General features: G+C 44.6%; 1 protein-coding gene across 5 annotated transcripts in view; it reads right to left on the bottom strand.

Moving 5' to 3' along the window:
- KLF7 (KLF transcription factor 7) overlaps positions 1–21125 on the bottom strand; it is a 64631-nt gene extending 43506 nt beyond the window's left edge. For 4 of the 5 annotated variants that reach the window (XR_008972445.1, XR_008972447.1, XR_008972446.1 and 1 more), the window contains exon 1: positions 20719–21120. Coding sequence is in view for 2 of the 5 variants with exons in the window: in XM_057411648.1 (XP_057267631.1) it covers positions 20719–20820 (102 nt within the window). In the remaining 3 variants the exon portion in view is untranslated. Of the gene's footprint in view, positions 1–20718 lie in introns of all 5 variants that reach the window. The other variant, XM_057411650.1, reaches the window with a different exon arrangement.
- Positions 21126–21148: the final 23 nt, after the last annotated feature.

Genomic DNA, 21148 nt, shown 5'->3' with positions numbered 1-21148 from the left:
TGATAAAAGCAGCAGAGGCCTCTTTGAGAGCAATCTGCTACAGTACTTTTGTAAAGCGTCTACCGGTACTGGCCCAACCGCTCAGCAGCACCTGAGGAGACCTGTATCCCCAAACTGCATTAGATCAAACAAAGAGGAGATCCAGCAGGGCCTTTTGTGGATATCATTAGCAACTCATGGTATGCTATCAGAACTGTATGAGGCACTGCTCGCTCCTTATGAAAGGATCATGAGATCAACCTCGTGTCAGCATAGTTTTCAGCAGGCTGTACAGCTACCGGCTGCAGCATGGCATGGGAAGCTAGGAGATCCCATTAGGAGGCCTGCAATTTCTTGACTTGAGAAAGGCAGGTCTAATCACCAGCTACTCAGAGGCAGCACACCTCTGTGAGCCAGTGTACACAACTACGGCTCGCACACTGGCTCACTTCCTTCAGTCTGTTGACTGTGGACACCCACCCAGTTGTTATGGATTTTAATATGCTGCAATATGAAAGTGCTATTTCAGGACAAAGTTATTAATAGCAAAGCAGCCAGAAAATAGCCTAGAAGGAATGCAATGTCTTGGTATTCCTGGAAGATCGATGACTTCCCAGCATCTATGCAGCCACCATGGTTAATTCAAGATGTTTCTGTGCACAAGACTGTCTTTTGTTAAGAGGAGCTAACTATATGAGAAGCCATCATGATGTGCCTTCACAGAAATGCCCTATATGGGTACCAGCAGAATCGCAGGTCTGCAGAGACTACAACACAGAAAGACCCGAAGGATGGTATTTCATTACTCTAGTCAGTCTAGTGAAAAGCAGAGGCTGAGTGCTGCGATGAAACAGAAGCCAGGAGAAGCTCTACTCTTCCTGAAGGAGATGGAGGATGGGACAGGATCTGTTTGAGCCTTGCTCAGAAACCTATTTGACTCCACAACCTTATCTTTTCAGCCTCTATTAGCCTACAAGCACCCTCTCCTTCTCTTGCATCTCTTCAGCAACACTCTTTACGTGGCAAGGCTCATCACTGTCCCTTTTCATGCTCTCTCTTAAACCTTCTGCTTCTCCTGGCAAAATATCCATGGAAACATATTGGAGAATACTGTCCTGACACCCTGCCTCAACTTTTTGTCGGCATCTTTCCCCCTAAAATTAACTGGGGAGGTTCCCAAATTAATTCCAGGTACATCACCGAACACAACACTCAGCACCACCTTGCAGAGTTGATACCAGACAAAGGCATCTCTCTGCTGGCAGGGCTTTTAGCATCACTTCTGCCTGCACCTATACTGCTGAGAGGCTCTCTGGGAGGCCTTTGGCTTTCCAGCCCCATTCCCAATTATCCTCCCTGAGCAAATCAAATGAAATTTGACACTGCATCTTTCCCTGAGATGAAAAGGCCCAAACTATGATGCTGGAAACTGGAAGATGTCACATTCATGGCACTACAGCCTTACCCATTAAACCGCCATAGACAGCTCCAGCTCACTACCAAACATGCACTGCAGGAACTGCAGTCCCTCACTACTCTCCAGAGAGGAAACAAACAAAACCCACTTACCAAAAAGGTAAAGAGGAAACACCCTGCAGTCATTGGACATGTTATCTGGCAGGTTTCCAATTCAAGATGTTTAAAAAATGTAGTTAGTTTACCTTAAGTGTCCTGTTTTCCCCTATTTCCCTTTTCCACTCTATTTAAGCCTATATAGCACCTCCTGAGATAAGCCTGCCTTTGTAGGTTGGCTGTATACCACTTTTTCCCTCTATTGTCTTTCTGATGGATGGGAGTCTCCAATGTCACAGCTTGGAAGACCATGGCCAGGCTCTCTTGGCTTGGTTTGTGGGAAGAGGAAGAGCAGGAACCAAAGAAGGACAGCCTCTCCCACTGCAGGAGGGGCATCCTCTTCCTCATGGTACAACCAGTCCTCCTTAGTATTTTGTTTATCGTTGATACTTCTTAAATGAAGCTGTTTTTAGTAGCCCCCAAAGGCAGAGTCTGTTGCCAGCTATCATCATCCCAAACACTTCAGACAGACTTCTGTCACCATGCTTTGGTACAATCCCTGCAATAGCTAAACACAAACATTATGTTCCCCCAAGTACAAAATATAGCTTTCAGGAGCTGCAATTTTATTTTGGTTATAAACATACAAAGGTAACCTTTATGCTATGAGAGCAGAAGCCACGCGTGAGACCACAGGCTGAGCCTCTGCTTCGCAGGGAACATTCCTGGGAGCACTTTGCTGCTTCGCCTCCAGCCGACTCCGCTTCCCAAGCGGCTGCACTTCCCAAGCAGCTGTGCTTCCCAAGCGGTTGTATGATATCAGAACTGAAGCGAGAGCCAAAATGCCTTGTGGTGGCTGGGACTGCTGGAGGGATCTGCTTCAGACACAGCAGTCCAGGAACTGGGACTCAGAAAGGGAGAGAAATGCACTCAGACCATGCTGCTTTAGCTATAGCTGGCACTGTTGGTAGCCTACACATTCAGGACACAGTTTTCCAGGCAGGACTTGTGACTTGATTGCCACGCTGAGCCCCTGCAGAATACATTGCAGCTCTTCTGAACATGTAGGCTGTGGTCAGAGCATCCCAGAGGTGCTTCCACCATCTCCAAAGCAAGGTTTAGGGGGTTTCCTCCATTTCAAATCTTTCTAATCCTTCCCTGCTCTGCAGATGTCCCTTGGCTACCCTGCAGTGAGCTTGTGACACCTGTCAAATAAGCATGATGTCAAATTGCCCCTGCAAGCCCCTAAATGCCCCTAGGCATTTCAATCCTTCTGTCAAGACTGCTAATGTGTCCCTTCCCCACCACAAGTAACGATGCATTCCTGGAAGCAAAAACTGCATTAAAAGTCTTCTTTACATGCGAGCTAAGAGCTTTCTTTGCCTCATGCCATTTTTACTCATAAATATAATATCAAGGTGATCGTGTTCTTCTCAGACTACTCAGAGTGTTCTGTAAGTAAAACCTGCAATTGGCAATTTATCAGATGGAAAAATAAAAGCCACATTTGGTTTCTCGCTACACTTAAAAATGACCACGTGCAGCCTCTGAAGCACACCAATCTTTTTAACAAGGTCATGAATATCAGCCAGGGGGTGGGGGGGAACAAAACCACCCTGCATATGTTTTTCCTTCTACTCTGCTTTCTTACCAGCTTTGCTCACTTTCTAAGCAAAAAGGAAGCCTCTCCTGTTCTCGTCACGCTGTGTTTATTCAAATTCCAGCGGCCAGTGGCTGCTCCTCCAGGCACTCTCCAAGGGCAAACAACTGGATCTCGCTGCAACACATATCTGAACGTGAGACACATCCAGCTCTGAGTTGGAGTGAGAGCAGAAACGATAGAGGCAGTGGATGCTGGGACACCATGAAATCTTTTGAAAGCGCTGCTCCTGCAGGCTTAGACAAAAAGCACAAAATACCCTTCGCCTAATGAAAGGACTGCAAAATGCACTTCAGAAGGCACAGCCTTAGGAGTCAGAGTAAATCCTCCCCGATGTCCCTGGTGACAAAGCAGCCCAATTTGATCAATACAGCAGCATTATTAACACTGTGCTACCTTACACGAGGATAGTCACATGTTCTTGCCTTTGCTGAGCATGGGGGGAAGGGGTGCAAACTCCTACTGCAACTCACAGGGGAAATGTCTCTCTCAAAATCATTAAGATTGCACAAAGAATCTCTTGCCCATTTCCATGCAAGCTGCCTTTTTGGGGGAGAGCTCTGCTTCATTAGTATTAATCAAGCTCATGTGGAATCCCAGAAACAGTGTGTGCTTTATGGTTTTCTCAACAAGAAATTTTGGTTTTAATGACTTTAGGATCCCTACTTTGAGGCTTTTTTTTTTATGCAGCCATGTTTGCTTTGGGGGCTGGGTACAGACACATAAATGTAAGTGGTTAATAACAGAAGGTAGGACTTTATGATTAGCAAATTTTGTAGAATGATTACGAGGATTAGGGTTAAGTGCATTTGGATTCAAGCAGAAGTAATGGTAGTAAAAGTGTATATATCTCTGCTGCTCCTGAGGCCCAGCCCGAGTCATTGCCTTTCTGAGTTTGCTGCTTGACATATGATGTTACAAACAATCCTGGTAAGTAACTTGGGAATCAGCAGAAGAGCGGAAGGGGAAGAAAAGCAAGTGCTAGCTCATTACGTGCTATGGCCAGCAAATCCCAGAATTCTGTAAAAACTAGATCCTGTGCGTGCCTCGTGACAAGTCTGAAGGTTAGAGAGGTACCACCCCTATGCCAGGTGACTTAAGTGTGGGAGAAAACAGCAGAGCAGCAAAAGCCTGAGTGGCCTTTAGCCACTGATGGCACAGGAGGAAGGACTGACTGTAATAATAAACACGAGACTAGCAAATGGCCTTTAAAACCAGAAGAAAGACCTTCTTATTCACAAAGAGAGGTGTGCCATCCATTGCTGGAAAGAAAAACCACCACATAAATGCTGCATTGGCACAAGCCATCTTTCTCTAGCACTCAGCTCAGATAACACATCAAAATCAGGGAAAATGACAGACTCGCTCCTCCTCCACAAGGAAGAAATCCTAACAAAAATCCCCTTTGCCACCTCTCCACCAAAACCCACCGAGACTATCTGCAGCCCCTGCAGAGAGGGAGGTAAAATTCTAAGTTTGAGCATATCAGGCCACCTCCATGCTGTGCATGGTAAGCATGTGTCACCAGGGAAGTGTGGTGCTTCTTCAGAGCTGCTGGCACAAAGTCCTCTCAGAAAGGGGTGCCCATAAAAGTGTCTAGACAGACTAAAATTAAAAAGAACAAATTATATGACACTGCCCACTGTCTGCAAACCAGGGCCAGATTCTCAGGGGGAGGAGTAAATCACTAACACCATGATCATAGCTAGTGGAGTCGTCCTAATTGACACTAAGCAAGGATCTGGCCCAGAAAAAATATTCCTGTCAAGTCTGCAGTCAAAAATTCCTCCGCTAGACCACATTCCACCAGTTAAACTGCCAGGGAAGACAACTGCAGAAAGAATTTAATTAAAATGGAGATCAGGGAGTTGGTATCCTTTTCAAGCTCTGCTCTTGACTTCCTCTTTAACAACTGAGCGCTTGGGGGTCCCAGTTTCCCAAACTGTAAAATGGGCACTCTGAAGCTTCCCTGCTCTCTAAGGGCAATGGCTGTGAAGCATCTTACCTGTTCAAAGCCCCACCATCAAATCAAACAGTCATCTGAATACTCTAAACCTCTGGGTCTTGGATGAAAGGATATGTATTTTTCTCTGCTGAAACAGCTCTGACATTGCTTTTGGAAAATCGAGCTTCAAAAAAGCAACTTGCAAATTTTTCTTCCAAGACTGTAGGTGTCAGATCCTCTGACTTACTGGGATACAGCTGAGGATTTCTGCTGCTCCACACTTCACAAACTTGCTGCCACAGTCCCTGGTACTGAAATAGAGGTAGGCACAGAGAGTACTGCTTTCCCACCATTTCCTCATTCATATTTTATTTCTGAACTTGAACTTTTGTACTGATTAAAATCTGGATGGACAGTGAATCTTCTGCATACCCCTCTATTTCCAGTAAGTCATTAGCTAGAAGAATACACCCAGGAGGTAGACCACTGCAGTCACACCATCAAGTCGTAACAATGGTGCCACGTGGTGCCTCACTGTAGCAGGTCCTTTCTTTGTTTTCACTCCTTAATTTCTGTTCAAACATTTGGGTTTTTTACATGCTGGTCTGCAGGACCATTAGCAACAGCACGTGGTTATGGACCCGTTTCTTTACATTAATCACATTACACACACACAAAACTGCTCATGGATGCCCACAGCTTAAGAGCTCCTGAATAAAGGGAAAAAAGACAGCAGTTCCTCTGAGAAGTTCTCATGGAGGCAGAACCATGCAAAAACCAGCAGAATCCTGCTGCCCACAGCCAGCTGTGCACCTCACTGCTGTTTAGCAAGGCCCCACTGCTTTGTTATAACCCCAACAGACCCTGTGTGGCACGAGCAGATTTCCTCCTGCACAAGAATGAAAGGGAATCACCATCTTCTCAAACACGGGAACATATTTATTTGCCATGTGAGCAGCCCAAATTGACCCAAATGAACAGAGACAGTTAAAAACAGAATAGAAGACAATCACAGCAGGAAGGTGGGGAGCCCACCAATCAAACCAAAGAGCGCCTTGCAGCCTAGAACAGCTAACACTTCCCCAGCTCAGGCAGGCTCTTTCGCCTTTCACTAGCAGCTTTGGCAAATCCTTCTTTAAGGCTGTGGGACCAAGGCGTCAGGGAGCCACCTTGCTCAAGGCCACCACAGCCATCCACCCCAGTGGTTGGTGGCAGAGGGGGGGGGACACCTCCTGAGGGATGGTAGTGGGACCCCACCTCTGAGCCCATAGCATTTTGGGCAGGCCTGCTTCCTACCCATGTTTGAGCAGTTCCCTTTGCTGAAGAGAAGGGCAGAGGTGCGCGGGGCGGGCCCCAAAATTCAAGGAGACTTTACCCTTTAACAGTGATCCTGGTTAAACACTCTTCTCACATCCATCAACCACAAAATCAGTGGCTTTCAACTAACCAACTAACTAACCAACCAGCATATAAATACTGTTTCCTGAACAAAGGGCATCAACTCACAGCAGTCCTGCTCTTCCCAATACTAATACCGCTACCTTTCAACCCCACAGTTGTGTTTTTAGGCTCTTCAAAATGCAGAGATATTCCACCACTTGCTGTCAATAGCCAGCACTTAGAATCAGCTACCATTAAGTCAAGTCATCAGCACCGATTTGACTTCATCCCATTTAAAGTCTGATCTGTTTCATTAAACGAACAAACAAAAATTTGGCATCAAACTTTTTATTTCTGTTTACTCTGATGGATAGCAGCCCTCACCATAAAAACATGTTTAATAGAAACAAATCAGAACACTAAGGAAACTGATTAAAAGCTTTCATTGTGAAGAAAAGCAGGGAAAAAGGCTTAAGTAGGAAATGCTAAATTTTTTTGTGATGCCAGCAGAGAGAAGCAGTATGTGAAGAAAACCATGCAGGGGCAGGAAATCAATCCTTGAGACTGAATTTGGAAAAACAGAAATTAATGCATTTAGGGAAGTAAACAGCAACATAACATGCACACTCAATACAAGGCAGAGATCCAGTAAAGCTGAAAAAGAGACCTAGAACAGATAAAACCAATATAGCTTTGAGGACACATTCTTAGCATCTGATATACAGGAAAATTGGAAGGAACACAGAGATGGAACGTATGAAAAAACTGAAAGAGACATGCACATTTATTACTATTTATCACATCTATTCCTCCATCAGCGTTGTAATCTTCAGTCAATGAGCAGGGGTCTCATTTCACATTTAGATAAAAATACTTGGAAGAGTTCATATAGATAAAGATGGGGAAAAGTGTCAGACCGTGCAGCTATGAACAGGGTGAACCCAAACAAAGCAAAGGACTTGCTCATGGAGAAGAGAGAAAATATAGGAGGAGGAGGAATTAGGTAGGAGAGAGAAGAGCCTGTTAGATACATGGTTAAGCGGTGGACCTGGAAGTCCTGGGATAAGGGTTAGACTTTATGATCTTAAAGGTCTTTTCCAACCCAGTTGATTCTATGATTGAACATTCCTCGAGAGAACAGTCTGTTAGATATTCCTCCCCTAAATTAGGTTTTAGCACAAGCTTCCAAGAAAAGCCATGCCTCACACTAGGTGAATTTCAATTGAGACTGGAAAGCACCAGTGAGGCACCTGGGCAGAAGAATTTAATGATTTAACAGTGCTAATTTCCTGCTTATTTGTTTCTGGACCAGATCTGCTTATATAAATGGTTTATTGTTGCTGGGTGAAGGCAGTGACCCAATACGCCTTTTCACCACGTGTACCCTGCTCCTGAACCTCATCTGCCTTCAAAACTAGCCAATAAGACCACCTTGCTGAAAACAAGTCTTCCCTGAACCTTCTCTAACCTCAGAAGCCAACCTGCAGTCAGAATGTGGCCCCACACACTCAACATGACATGATATGACATGACACGACACGACACGGACTTGGCTTTGAGGAAGCTGCCACCTCCACAAAGCTGGTATCTCCTCTGAGATCCATTTCTAACCTGACATACAGTACATGTGTGACGGATTCTCAAAATGATATGTGTCTGGCTGCCCATATGTGCACATGCAGGGACCTTTCAGGATTCACATTTACACTACAGCTTTTTGACATCATTAGAGCAAAAAGGTCTCAAAGAGGACTTACTTTCAGAAGGGGATTTTAAGATCAAAAGGGCCATTCTGATAATTTAGTCTGACCCCTGGACAACACAGCCCACTGAATTACACAAAGGGCTCCTTTAGACACTCATTTACACCCACTTTCAGGTTGTTTTTTACTGCTGGATATGAACGCCTGAAGGTAAATCAGAATGGGATTCTTCCTTCTTCCCATGCACTAAGACTTTTCAGAAACCTCTCTTATCTGTCTTCATTTCACAGATGGGTATTACTATCCTGGAGGAAGCAATGGCCACACCAGACATCATCCCACCTTGCAGTGCTGGGGAGAGCACATTTAGCACTTAGAAACATCTTCACATTCTCTCCTACCCCCAGATTTTCTTCATTTGAAAACCCAACGAAAACAAATCATGCTACATCTTTGTTTTATAAGGGCAGCTCAGGACCTCCCACTCTTTCATGGAAAGAAAATGTCTTTCCGGTACAGTTTCCATTATTTATTAGCTGAAGGTGGGGGAGAAATGTTATTTATATGATGCCTAAGGCCACGCTCACTATAAAACAGAAATAAGCCAATATAGCTGGAGCACAACTTAGTGGCCTATTGTGCAACATTTTAAAAAATGGACTCTGTCATTATGGCACTTGAGAATATCCCCTCCCCCCAACACCAGTGGAAATCCATTTATGAGAGCCATAGAGCAGCAATACTGTTTTAATCAAGCCATTAAAATGGGTGTGCTGTTTTCTGCCCACATCCTGATATTTATTCCACGTCCTGGCAAGATCTGGGATTTGTATAGACCATTCTCCCGCAAGGTGTCAAGTGACTGTGTGGACACTGGGCCAGTGTAAATCCACATACTGCTACTGTGACTCTGGCAGATCTGCATCAGTTTGCATCAGCCCAGAATCTGACTCACTGACTGATCCAAAATCCCCAACGCAGTGTGGGTACTATTCTTCCTATTTACAAAGACAAAAAACATTAATAACTGAACGTCAAAGGTTTCACTGACCTTTATCACTTAAAGCAATGGAAAGGAGACAGAAATTCCCATAGTGGGAGACAATCCTACCACAGTGACCAGAGATAAAGCTTGCTCATACAAAACACTGATTGAATTACAAGGCCTTGCATCTGGTATAGCTCTCACTGCATGAACATAACCCGTATGAGATGGTCCCAGTGAGGGGGAGTCTTCCACCTAAGGCATGCACTCAGTGTCCAACTCAACAAGCACTCAAGACTGGGAAGATGAGTACTCAACATTTTCTACAAGTCACATGTGCTGGGGGTATTTGGGAGTAAGAAATCACCCATGCCTTGCTTCCCTTGCTTCCCCTCAAATGTCTGCTTCAAAGACATGTAATACGTATTTCTCATGTCAGGAAAATAAATCCCAATGCAGCCTTCGTAGGGCTCTGTTCACCTACTGTTAATTCTTCTCAGCCCTGGGGAACTGTTCTGGGAAGTCACTCATGTACCAAGTCCTACACACCAGAAAGTAACTCTGCACTGGCATACTTCTGTCCCTCCTCAAACAACTGGGGCTTATTCCTGTTTTAAACAAAGCTCAGAAAGCCAAAGACAAGCTAGGCACTCTCAGTAAAGAGTTTTGGGTAGACCAAATCTCCTTTGCCAGCATCCAAAAATGATTAATAAAGGAGTCACCCTCAGAAAAAACAAAATTGCCTTGAGTGAGCAGGAATCAGGTGCTGCCTGAAGAGAGATGATGAGCTTGGCGGCAAACTCAGAGGTACAGCGTGGTGCTATGAGACCAGGTTGTCCTGGAGGCACACAGCTAAGCCGAGCAAAGCCCCCACATTACCTTCCTTAACCCCTAAGTCACCCCAGCTCCTGAGGCACTTGAATTGAAGCAAACTGCATTGAAGCAAACATCATCACCCAGGGAATCACTGGAGACAGAGACTGCAGCCTACGTCTCAAAGGTTTCATCCTGTAATCAATGGAAGAAAGAGCAAAGCACCTCTTGACCTTAACTGTACAACCAAACACCAAAGACCCATTCCCTCTAGGAAACAAGTCACAGATAAAATGAGGGAGGCCCTTCCATTTTCAAATGCTGCGCACAACAATCTTTCTTTTCATTTAAAAAACACAGAAGAGCTAAGAAATATTCCGATAAGAGAAGTCTAAACTGTTTTTCTGTGGTAGACAGCAGGAAACTACCCCAAGTGACATTCACTTGCCCTGAAATTCTCAAGCCTGCAAGAGAAGCTCCTTATAAGCTCTTTCACTGGGTCACATCAGCATTTAACAGCAGTCTGCCTCTTCTTCCAAGATACTGGAGACCTCCAAAACTCTAAATGCTTCTTTCCTCTGGCCTGATCAGACAGAAACACCCTTTACTCTGTTTGCCTACAACCCCTACTGCTCTTTCACATTTCTTAAAGCCCCAGCTCTCGGAGGCTTCTGATTACATCAGAATCACTTTTCTCAGCATCAAAACCAAGCTCCTGGTTTCCTCAATTGCGCAGGAAAGCCTACAATATGACTTTACACTATCCTGAAAGATCAGAAACAAAAAACAACTAGAAGGAACATGTCCCTTGCTAAGAACCTGATTGATGCAGCAACCTTCAGATGTTCACAACCACTCTGAGGTGTTGGCATGGCTTATGAACAGCTGGGGAAGGGCTGCAACACCACCAGAGTGAACTGGCACAGCAGCATCAGATGGAGACAGAAAAGAGCTATTTTGCCCAAACTTGCTGTCTTCTCAAATCAGTCAGTCCAGTGTCTTTTGCTTGTCCTTTATTATTTTAAAATGCAATTTAAAAATAAAAGCAAGAGACACCAAAGTTCATCCCCATCTAATCTAGTCACTAATGAGGGAGATTTCTTTTCACTGGCACTGATTTTCCATTAAGCAGCAAATGCAGCCTCTCCACTGTCCACGTGTCGGAAACAAAGCCATTTCTGGCCTGATGCTTTCCATATGAAACACCAGCTCCCATCTTCCTTCTTCCCTCTCCCTTCCTCCTTTCCATACTTTATTACTCACATGGCAGCTGTAGTAGCTTGCAGATGAGCGGAATGTTTTCTTCAGAGCAGCATAAATTTTCCAGGCTGACAGGAGAGGCCAAAAGAGAGAAAAGAAAAAAAACAACCCCAAACCAGGATTATTTTGGATTTTTCACCAGCTAGAAGGAGGCAGTAGGCTCTGCAGGGCTGGCACCCTTCAAACCACTATGCAACCACAGGAAAAGAACAAAGCCCATAAGGCACTCACCCCACCCTGCCCCCAGGGATGTGGGGCACCTCAGAGCCAGTGATAAGCCAGAAGTGCCAAGAGAGGGTGAGCGCATGAGCGCACTGACTCCTCACACAGAAACCAGCAGATCATCTTGCCAGCAGCCGCTGATCAGAGGAGAGAGGAGTAACCTGCAATTGTGAGAAGTCGAGGAAAACATGGGATTGCACCGCTCTTGATGCATCTCAGGCATCAACATGCCCTGCCAGACCCTTGCCCAGAGGAAGAGCAGGCACTCACATTAGAGACCAGAAGTATCCACATATTGCTTACAGCATCACACAAAGTGGCAGCTGCAGTTCTCAAAAGAAGCCAAAGAGTCACAGGGTGCAGAGTCTGGATACCTTTTACTAACCAAATTGATAGTTGCTGGGGAAAAAATAATTGTGTTTTAGGGGTACAAGCGCTGTCCATCATTTTAGCCATGGAGGGCTAAAATGGACAGCAAAAAAGCCAAAACAAGCCTCTCACAAGGAAAACAGTGACAGTCCCTCAGGAAAACTAGAAAGTACAACTGGCTGAAACATTTCTACCTAACATTCTCCAAAAAAAAAAAAAAACATTTTTGTCTAATGTAAAGTGTTTTATTGGAATATATTGCTTTTGGAGCCACCATGTCATCAGTGAAATTTCACACAGCCAAGATGTAATTTGGAACGGCAGACCTGAATCAAGCAAAGCAGCAACTAAAATCTGGGTCTCTAACATCACACCTAAGCACTGTGATGTGGCTAATGTCCATTTTGGGTGTAAAAAAGCACGCAGACAAGAGCACCTCTCACCCCTTCCACTCTTCCACCCACTGAATATTTTTCACCATGGCCTTTGCTTGCTGGAACCGTTGTTTTCCACCCAGCCATGGTGGAGAATAAAGGCAGGAGATTAAAGGCAGTCCCCCACTTCATCCCCACCAGCTCAAAGCAGTTCAGCACAATGCTGATTCCCCTCCAGGGCTGGAGTGAAGACAAGTCAGCAGAAATTGCAAATGTTTACAAGCCCAAGAACTTTCCTTATGCTTGAAAGTGAACTTTGCCTACTCGAGAGTCAGGATTAAAACCAAATGCCTAATGGCATAGTAGCCTATTAGTAGTGAAAGCATTTTTTAAATCTAATTTACTTGTCATACCACATGCATTTTTCCTCACCACTCAGTCCAAACAAAACGTTTTCACTTTGATTTCCAGTTACTTCAGTTGCATGGGAAGAATGCTGCAGCATGAGAGCTGCAAAGGCAGCAGGTGTTCAAAAAACACAAACCCTGTTTGTAGGGCTTTTTTAATTATATAGATGGAGATACTTCCATTGATTGCAGTTTCTGTTAGAACATGCTGGTTTACAAAGGTCCATCATGGTCAAATGTCAAACCTGTGTCAGCATCCCTTTAAAACTGACCTTGGGAGGCTGCAGATTTAAGGGCAGGATTTGTAAATCAGGACACTAATTGGAATGTCTCAGAAGAGCTTCTCACAAGCCAGCGTCCTTCTCCTTTGCATCCTTCCCCATCAATCACACTGTCATCCAAGCTTGCCTCTGTCACTGTCTACTTCTCTGCCCCTTGCAGAGTAGGAGCTGCTGACCCCCATACATGATTTAAACCCCAGCTTTCCACTTGGGTCCAAAATGCTCGGAAATAATCAAGAAGATTAGGACATGTGAGACATGGTCTATAAGCACCATGTTCAAAACCATTATGACATTTAAGTAAGTATGCACACTGGACCTTCAGCAAGCATTAATAGGCAGTCTGTGTGTGAATGACTCATACTCTTCAGCATATATTGTAAAGTATACCACATGCATCTTAATAGTTCTCTAAACAATAACACACTTAATATACAGTTAGTTGCACTGAGTGGAAATGCTCTGGATAGGAAAGGATCCTTCACATGGAAGAACACGGAGTGGATGGGTGCCTGTTTAAAGGATTTAAGAGCATCAGAGCAGCTTAATATATCAGAGCTGATATAGCAAAAATTTTAAACAAAAAAAAAACCAAACACACACATGCCTCCTACACCCAACTCCAAGACTTATTAAAAACCTAGAGAAGGGATCAAATGAGTGCTATTGGACAGTTTGACTCAGAGACAACCCAGCCGCCTGCGAAGGGGGATTTAAGCTTACATTTGAGATCCTCATTTCCATTTTTCAGCGAGGCACAGCCGCACCCGCTGAGGGCTCCCTCACAGGAGCTGTCCTGCGCTTTCAGCTCCTGCAGCCTGGCACGGCAGGAGTTGAGCCGCAGCTCCCAAGGGGCTGGCTGCAACCCCTCCTATCCCAGCCGCGCTGCCGGTGCGCCACACACCCGTAATATGAATCCTGGCAGCAGCCCTATGAGAACGGAAGAGCTGCCAACTCATCTTGTAACCGAAGAAGTTGGGTGTCCTGATTAAATCCAAGATGTCTAACTACCTTTGAGCATAAAGGCTGAAACAATTTCTTCCAAGAAGGGACATGAAACATGAACCCTGCTCTCACAGACAGCTTAACAACCTGAACAGCAAGGCAACCTTCCTCACCAGCTGCTGCCAGAGCAGGAATGGCAAATACAGCCTGGTGAATGCAGCGTTACGTGAGCTTTTCCTGATGTACACACCCATCTGTACCTCCAGCTCTCAAAATGCCACAATAGTGGCATTTTACTTATGCTGCTGGAATCAAATAAGTGATGGAAATCACAGGGGTTTTTGAGAATAAAAGACAGTAAGACAAATCTTCAGTGGCTCAGAAGCAAGGAAAGGAAAAAGAACATCAAATTAAAAAATAATTTGTGACTTCAAAGACAGTCTCAGTGCCTTGGGAACCAGGCACATGATTTTTTAACTCAAAGTAATAATGCTGGGAAGGAGACACAGCCAACAGAGCACCAAACTCAGACACTCAAAACACGTGCAGCACCCATCAAGACTGAAGCCCACGGGAGAAACTAGGACGGTCTCACATACAACAGCACCAAACTGGGGAATATACCTGCATAACATCTGTACTCCAAACCTGCTCTCTACCCAGGAAGATTTGGGAGGAAGGGAGGCTCCTTCCCTAGCAGGTTTGTTTTGTTTGTCACAGAACCAGCTGAACCCTGCAGTTCAAATGAATCCAGATTTGTTGGGACCAAGGCAGAAGCACCCATAGTACAAAGAAGACCTGCAGGGAGAAATTCAGCAATTTGTGTGGGTGACTCCTGCAACTTGAGCCTGGAAGATGCCACCAGAATGGCATTCTCAACTCCTCCGTGTGGCTGGGAGTTTGGAAGTGGTGGGGGCATTGTGGATAAATACATAAAAGAATGGGCATGAGGCACTTGAGAGTCCAGGGGAACAGAAAGGGAAGTAAGAGGGACTCAGCACCGTTCTTGAAAACACTTTTATTAACTCTCCAGAATTCCAGTTTACCATCCAAGAGGAAAACTGGCACCAATTACAATACCTGTGAATAACTTTTGAGTGTGGTGACCAAAAGCCTACAATTTTTCTTCCCCTCTGTGGAAGGTGACAAACTTGGTAGGAGATGGTGTACTATTACCCCATTGCTTAACGTACTGAACACCAACGCTGCTCAGCCAGTGAGCAAAATCCCTTTATTTTATAAAGACAATTGCAAACAAGGTTATTTATATGCAGCTATAGAGTCAAACAGAAGCAGCTTCTTTCTCACTTCCCTGTATTTCCCAGCACAGAATGCAGAAGCAACATACTGATGTTTCTCAGTGGACAGTCACGGCACAAGGCCTCAAAAGAAGCAATATCCAGAAGATACCATTTGCTTCCACCCTGGAGAGCCTGAGTTTGAAATTACTGCCTGGAACTGAAGACCTTCTTACATTTCCACATGGCACTATCATATTACAGACTAGCTATGTATCGTGATTTTTACATAGCCACTCTAACCTATGCATTGCGTATTCAATAGGACATATATAAACACGTAGGGGAGGGGAGATTTAAGCATCCCAAACATATAAAATATTTTCTGGTTGAGTACCCACATTATGACTGTGCATTGCTTGAAGATATGTACCCCATTGCAAAATTACTTGATGCAAGTCATAATCAGCTATTTTAAGACCTGTAATGTGGACTGTGGGGCTCTACACTTTTCATAATGCCAAGAAATAATCACTTGTAACAACAGATTCTGTAATTAAGGAATCATGAAACAATAGAGACAGCAGTTTCAAGTTTGTTTTTCCATCCTTTCTCCATCTCATTTTTACAGCGACAGGAGTATGCTTTCAGCACAGGGAGCAAGCAGAGATCCTGCAGGTATAAATGGACACTGCACTACACATGTGGCTGTTCTTGGAAGTCAACCATTTCTGCAAGTTATTCTCAAGAGGCGTGATGTACTATAAGCACTTAAGAAATGTGTTACACTGTGACTGGAACCAAGATGAAACAGCGAGATTAAAAGAGATGGTTTAGTTTATGTAGTGGCCAACTATGCCATTAAACTAGAACAATGGGGATGATGGGAAGGCAGGAATGTCCTCCAGTGTGATTTATTCCTTTCCAGTAGCAGTGGAAATTTTTCCTATAGGCCTGAAAATGACCCTGTCTGCCAACAAGAAGTCAGCATTAAGATGTAAGAGTTCTGCTAGATTAGTCACCTCAGGATACTCTGCTCTCACAAGGCACAGGGATCTCAAAGCCCTTTGCCAGAATGGGTCAAAAGCCCTGCAAAGACCATGCCTTAGCATTGTGTTTGCTGAACCATCATTTTTTGGTCACTTCAGAAAGAGGGAAACTGAGGCTTGAAGTATTGATTAAACATATGTAAAGAAGGCTCTATGTCAGAGTCAAGAGTGAAACAAAGGCTTCCTTGATCCTATGCTTTACAGGAAATGTGCATCTTCCTTGGAAGGGTAATTGTTTACTGCAGCTGAGAGCAGCTGGGTCAGCCAAGGCAAGAGGAAATGTTACTGGGCAATGGTTATCAGGCAAACAATATAATGCCATTTCCACTTCTGCCAGCCAATGTGACCTGTTCTGCCCGATGACACACATGGGAAAGGCTGGTCCCTTGAGAAGCAGCCAGGGTTTGGCACCTAAGCCCTGCTGATTTTATGCACATGCATCAGCTACACTCATGGTGACCCTGTGCATCTACCTGCTCTTTTGTGCTCCTGTGCTCTCACATTATGGGAATTGCCATGCTAGAGGCTGCCCTATTGCCCCACAGAATATGAAGAGAGGCTCAAAATGTCTCCCGATAAGACCTTTTCTCCACACAAGGACAGTGAGTCCACAGTCCTCCAAGAGGCCTATGAAGAAGTAATAGGGATGGTTTGAAAGGAAGCGACATAGCCAGCTACAAAAGATGCCTTCTGCACACTGATCTTTTAATTACCCCCCAGACAACATTGTGAAATCCAAGCAAGAAGAACAGAATGAAGCCCCATGTCCATCCCTTCCCAATTGTCAGACCTACTCCCTGTTCTTTACAGCCTGGCACACTGAGAGTGGAACCATGTGCAGCTGCACAGGCTACGCTCCTCACAGTCGCCTCCCTCAAAAACAGCCTCCTACCCACTTCCTTCCTCTGCAGAGTAACAAGGCGCTCTTCAGCCTCATGCTGTCTCTCCCAGCAGTCTGGTTCCAATATCGGGGATTCCACATCAGACAGCTAACCCTGAGCAACAGCATATGTGGCGAGAGATCCTCCTGCTGCACCACAGCAGACATGAAGGTGCTGAAATCTCCCCTTACCCTGGTCCTAATATGCAGTCAGCTCAAAGGGATAGAGAGCAACAAGGACTGTTCAGTCAGAGCCAGCATGAAGCACCAGGCAGAAACAGACAGATCCTGAGATACCAACCTGCTGACGTACAGCAAACGCCTCATTTTCCAATGCACGGAGCCCACCTCTTCCTTTAATCTCCCTCGGTGCTGTGACAGCTCAGCACTGCTGGAAAAGCTAAGCAAAGACTAAACAAAGTTCTCTGTCCCTGATGAAGCTGTGCTACAAATTACTCATTACATCCTGACCTTCCCACTCCAAGATAAAATCCTCCTGACCTCAAAAGTGTTTCACTCGAAGGAGTACACCTAAGGCTGACAGTGAAGTTAAGCTTTTGCTGCCTGAAAACCAAGTCCTCCCATCCCAACATGGGTTTTAAAATAAGGTGAAATACATCATGGATTTAATTCCAGCTTTCACTTCAAGTATTTTCACTTTCACAATGTAAACTATGTCCAGGGTGCAGTGAGGGGGGGGTTGTTTGTGTTTTTTCCTCCTAAAAAAGAAACCTACACAAGAGATGACAATCTCTTCCTACACAAAGTCTGTTTGTTTTGTTCATATTGCTGGGTTGCTCTCATTCAACTGCAATGATAATTGTCAAAAGTAGAGATACCAAACTTGCTCACATTTCTCTTGCAGTGGGAAGGAAACAAGACAGAGATCAGCTGACTGCATGCAAGCATTTAGCAACCTGCCTGTGCTGTCACTGCCCTCCGTGAGCGACGGGTGTTTCACAATCAGAAATATGAGCAACTGCCTCAGCTGTGTAGTGCTCAGCCAGCAGCTACAAAAGTGTGGTCCAGACTTAGGAGAAAAGGTAGACAAGACTATAATCACTTTCACCCCAAGGCACACTCTGATTTTCAGTGGGGCAAGTGCATCTTTTATGGTGTCACAGTAGATGCCATTTCTACGAGCAGGAACCGGCACAGACTAACCTCTCCACATCAAGCACTAGGAGCTGCTAATCACAAAGAAACTGGAGTTTACAATGTGACAAGGAAGCCTGCTCCTGACCCACACAAATCCTTCCCCCTTTTTAAGAGACTGAAGTAATCTTCCAGGGTGCTGCCTTGCTGCTCGGAGAAGCACTGCTCTGGAGCCTCTGTGGAGCTTGGGCATGCTTCATGGGAGCAGAAGCAAGACTCATTCAAGTGTTTTCACTCAATATTAAAGCTGCCACTTCCCAATTCTCATGCTTCCCGCAGGGATCAGTCACTGCCCTGTCGGCTTTTTTCCCCAGGGTCTTAATTGCAGCCTGACAGTTTAAAGGGATACCTTTAGAAATACACACACATGCACACATATCCCTTCTCCCAAAGTTGCTACGGTTTGCCTAAAATAAATAAATCCCCAAGACATGGCTACATTTGCAAGTGATTCAGAAGAATGAAATTGGGGTCGCTGTGTCAGTGGGTCTGCCAAGTGTGAATGACAGCATGCTCTGTACAGCCAGCTTCAGCTGCTCCCACCACCAATACATGGGGTTTGCTACCCCTTGTTGCAAGGAGAGTCCAGGCAGCAACAGCGGAATAAAAACAAACTGTAAATACAGGATGTATTATGAAACATCAGGCACTGGTTGCAGGATTTGAGGGGAAATGAGGGAAAATGTAATAAATTATTTTCAACTTCTCTTTTCAAACATATGTGAAGAATCAGCGGGGTTTAAGCAGGAAAGTGTGAGTTTAAATTTCACAATAGTAACAGTGGGCTTGGGTAGGTACATTTTATTGTATAAAACAAACTGCTGCTCTTCCACACATAAAAGAAGGCAGCAGGAGACAGAGTATCATACACAGTACTGCCTAAAGCATGCTGGCTATGTCAACAGATTATCTCGCTTTGGACTGTCTGGACTGTTACTAATATGCAACTGAATATGCAACCAATCCAACAACAACAATGCTATGAAATTATTTTTTAAAATGAAATTATATTAACCTTTTTTCTTTAATTATCATGTTACAAATATAAAAGGAAAGCAGATGTGACCATCATGGATGTGCAAGCTGAATATTAATAACAAAAAGCATCCCCTCCCCCTTGGGGGATAAAGCAAAGTTGGATCAGTCCTTTTGCAAATTAAATCCTGAAAGTGTTCGCACTGTAGCTGTCAAGAACCCTCTGGTGTGTTTGCATATACACACACAAAGCTGAAGCCAAAACAATTTTAATAGGGTAAACCTTTAGAGATCCAGCCCTACTCCAGCTGGATGACAATGCTACATCCGAGTGTACCCCTGCAGCCCTACTGTCCACATTTCTCCACACACACACTTTTGAGGAAAAATTAAATGAACATCCCAAGCTATCACCTACTGGAGCCCAACACACAGTACTCTCACACTAGCCAAGACTAAAGTGAATGCTGGTTAAGACGAAACCCAGTGGCTCGTTATTCTTATACCTCCAGTGTCATGGGTCCGTGCGCTGCATTAGGACCACATGTCATCCCAACCACACTCCACTCTTCCTACTCACCACAGGATATTTTTTTTTTTTCTTGTAAAGAGACAGTAGTTTCCAGGATTTCACCTGGTTTATCACCTCTACCAGAAAAATCACATTAAGAAACAGGATTCACAACATCCTGCCATAATAAGGAATCCTGCCTTTCCTTTTCCCTGAGAATCCTAGCTGGTAACTATTCATAGATCTATGCATTTGGGCTCACAGTCCATTTTATACAACTCTTTTCCTTGTAACCTACTCTTCTGCTTGGTCTTATTTATTCACACCACAAATCATCATTTTAATGCATGTATAATACTTGATTTCCATCTTTATCCCAAATCTGCCTGCATATGAACCCTACAGTGACTCAGAACACATTGCTTTACTGGAACCAGCCTAAGGCGTCATTGTTTTAAGATACAGCAAGAAGTGTGTGCTTCTCTGCACCTTCTAAACCAAGAAAGAATAAAAAAGAATGAAAAATAAGCCACCTCCCTAGTTACACAATTTAGGCTAAAAGCTTTCGCTAGTGCTTTCACACACCTGCCCACCCTCCATCTCCGATTCAAGCTATGATTTTTATTGACATATACTAATTACCTGAAAATAAGAATGATCTATTCCTTTTCCACCAGCTGCCAGATGACAGCACTGGCTGGAAGTGAACAGCTTTGTTTAAAAGAACAAAACCACCACCAACAAAAAGCTCTAAGCTCAAAAATAAAATTAAAACACCCTAAAAACAAAAGCCTAAAGAATGCCACCGGATCTCAGGTGCTGCCGGGTGTGCTCGGAACGAACTGAAGGCAGACAGATACGAATGGACTGCTCAGTTTCTCATGGCAAAAAAAATACAGAGAATTAGAGGTCTACCCACGCAGAAAAAAAAAAACAAAAAGAACCACCAAAAAAAAACCAACCAAAAAAACACCCAACCCTGAATCAAAGAACAAAAATAAAGTCATAAACGCAGCCCCAATGCATCGACTGTCTGCGCTTAAGAGATTTACAGGAGTTAATTTAAATGATTCACCTGCTGCCAGTTTTCCTCCAAGGATGGCAAAGCTGAGAAGTAGCCGGTGTCGTGGACAAGCTGGAGTTCCTGGAATATACTATAACTAGCCAAGACATCCATGCTGCTGCTTGAGCAAGACCCTCTCTTTCTGCTTTTGTGTGTGTTTGTTTGCTGGGGTAGGGGGGTTGTTTTTGATCATAAAAAAAAAAAAAAAAGGAGAAGGAAAATCAACCAATGATAGATCCAGCGTCCCTTTGGCTTTGTTTTGTTTCAGTCACACTTTAAAAAAAAGAGAGAGAGGAGAGAGAATCAGCGCGGAGGGACGGCGACGGCCGGGGGCCGGGCCGAAGAGGACGAGCGGCGCCGGCACGCACCGAGCACCCCGCGGCCGCCGCACCGGGGAACGTCCCCGCCGCCGCGCACCGCGGCCATGCGCGATGGCGACCGC

Source organism: Pezoporus wallicus, unplaced genomic scaffold, assembly GCF_028554395.1.
Source record: "Pezoporus wallicus isolate ANWC-B61680 ecotype Strahan unplaced genomic scaffold, APGP_CSIRO_Pwel_v1 contig_6732, whole genome shotgun sequence".
Classification (NCBI taxonomy): Eukaryota; Metazoa; Chordata; class Aves; order Psittaciformes; family Psittacidae; genus Pezoporus; species Pezoporus wallicus.
Note: the sequence above shows the minus strand (reverse complement) of the source record. Positions and strands in the feature narration are given on the sequence as shown.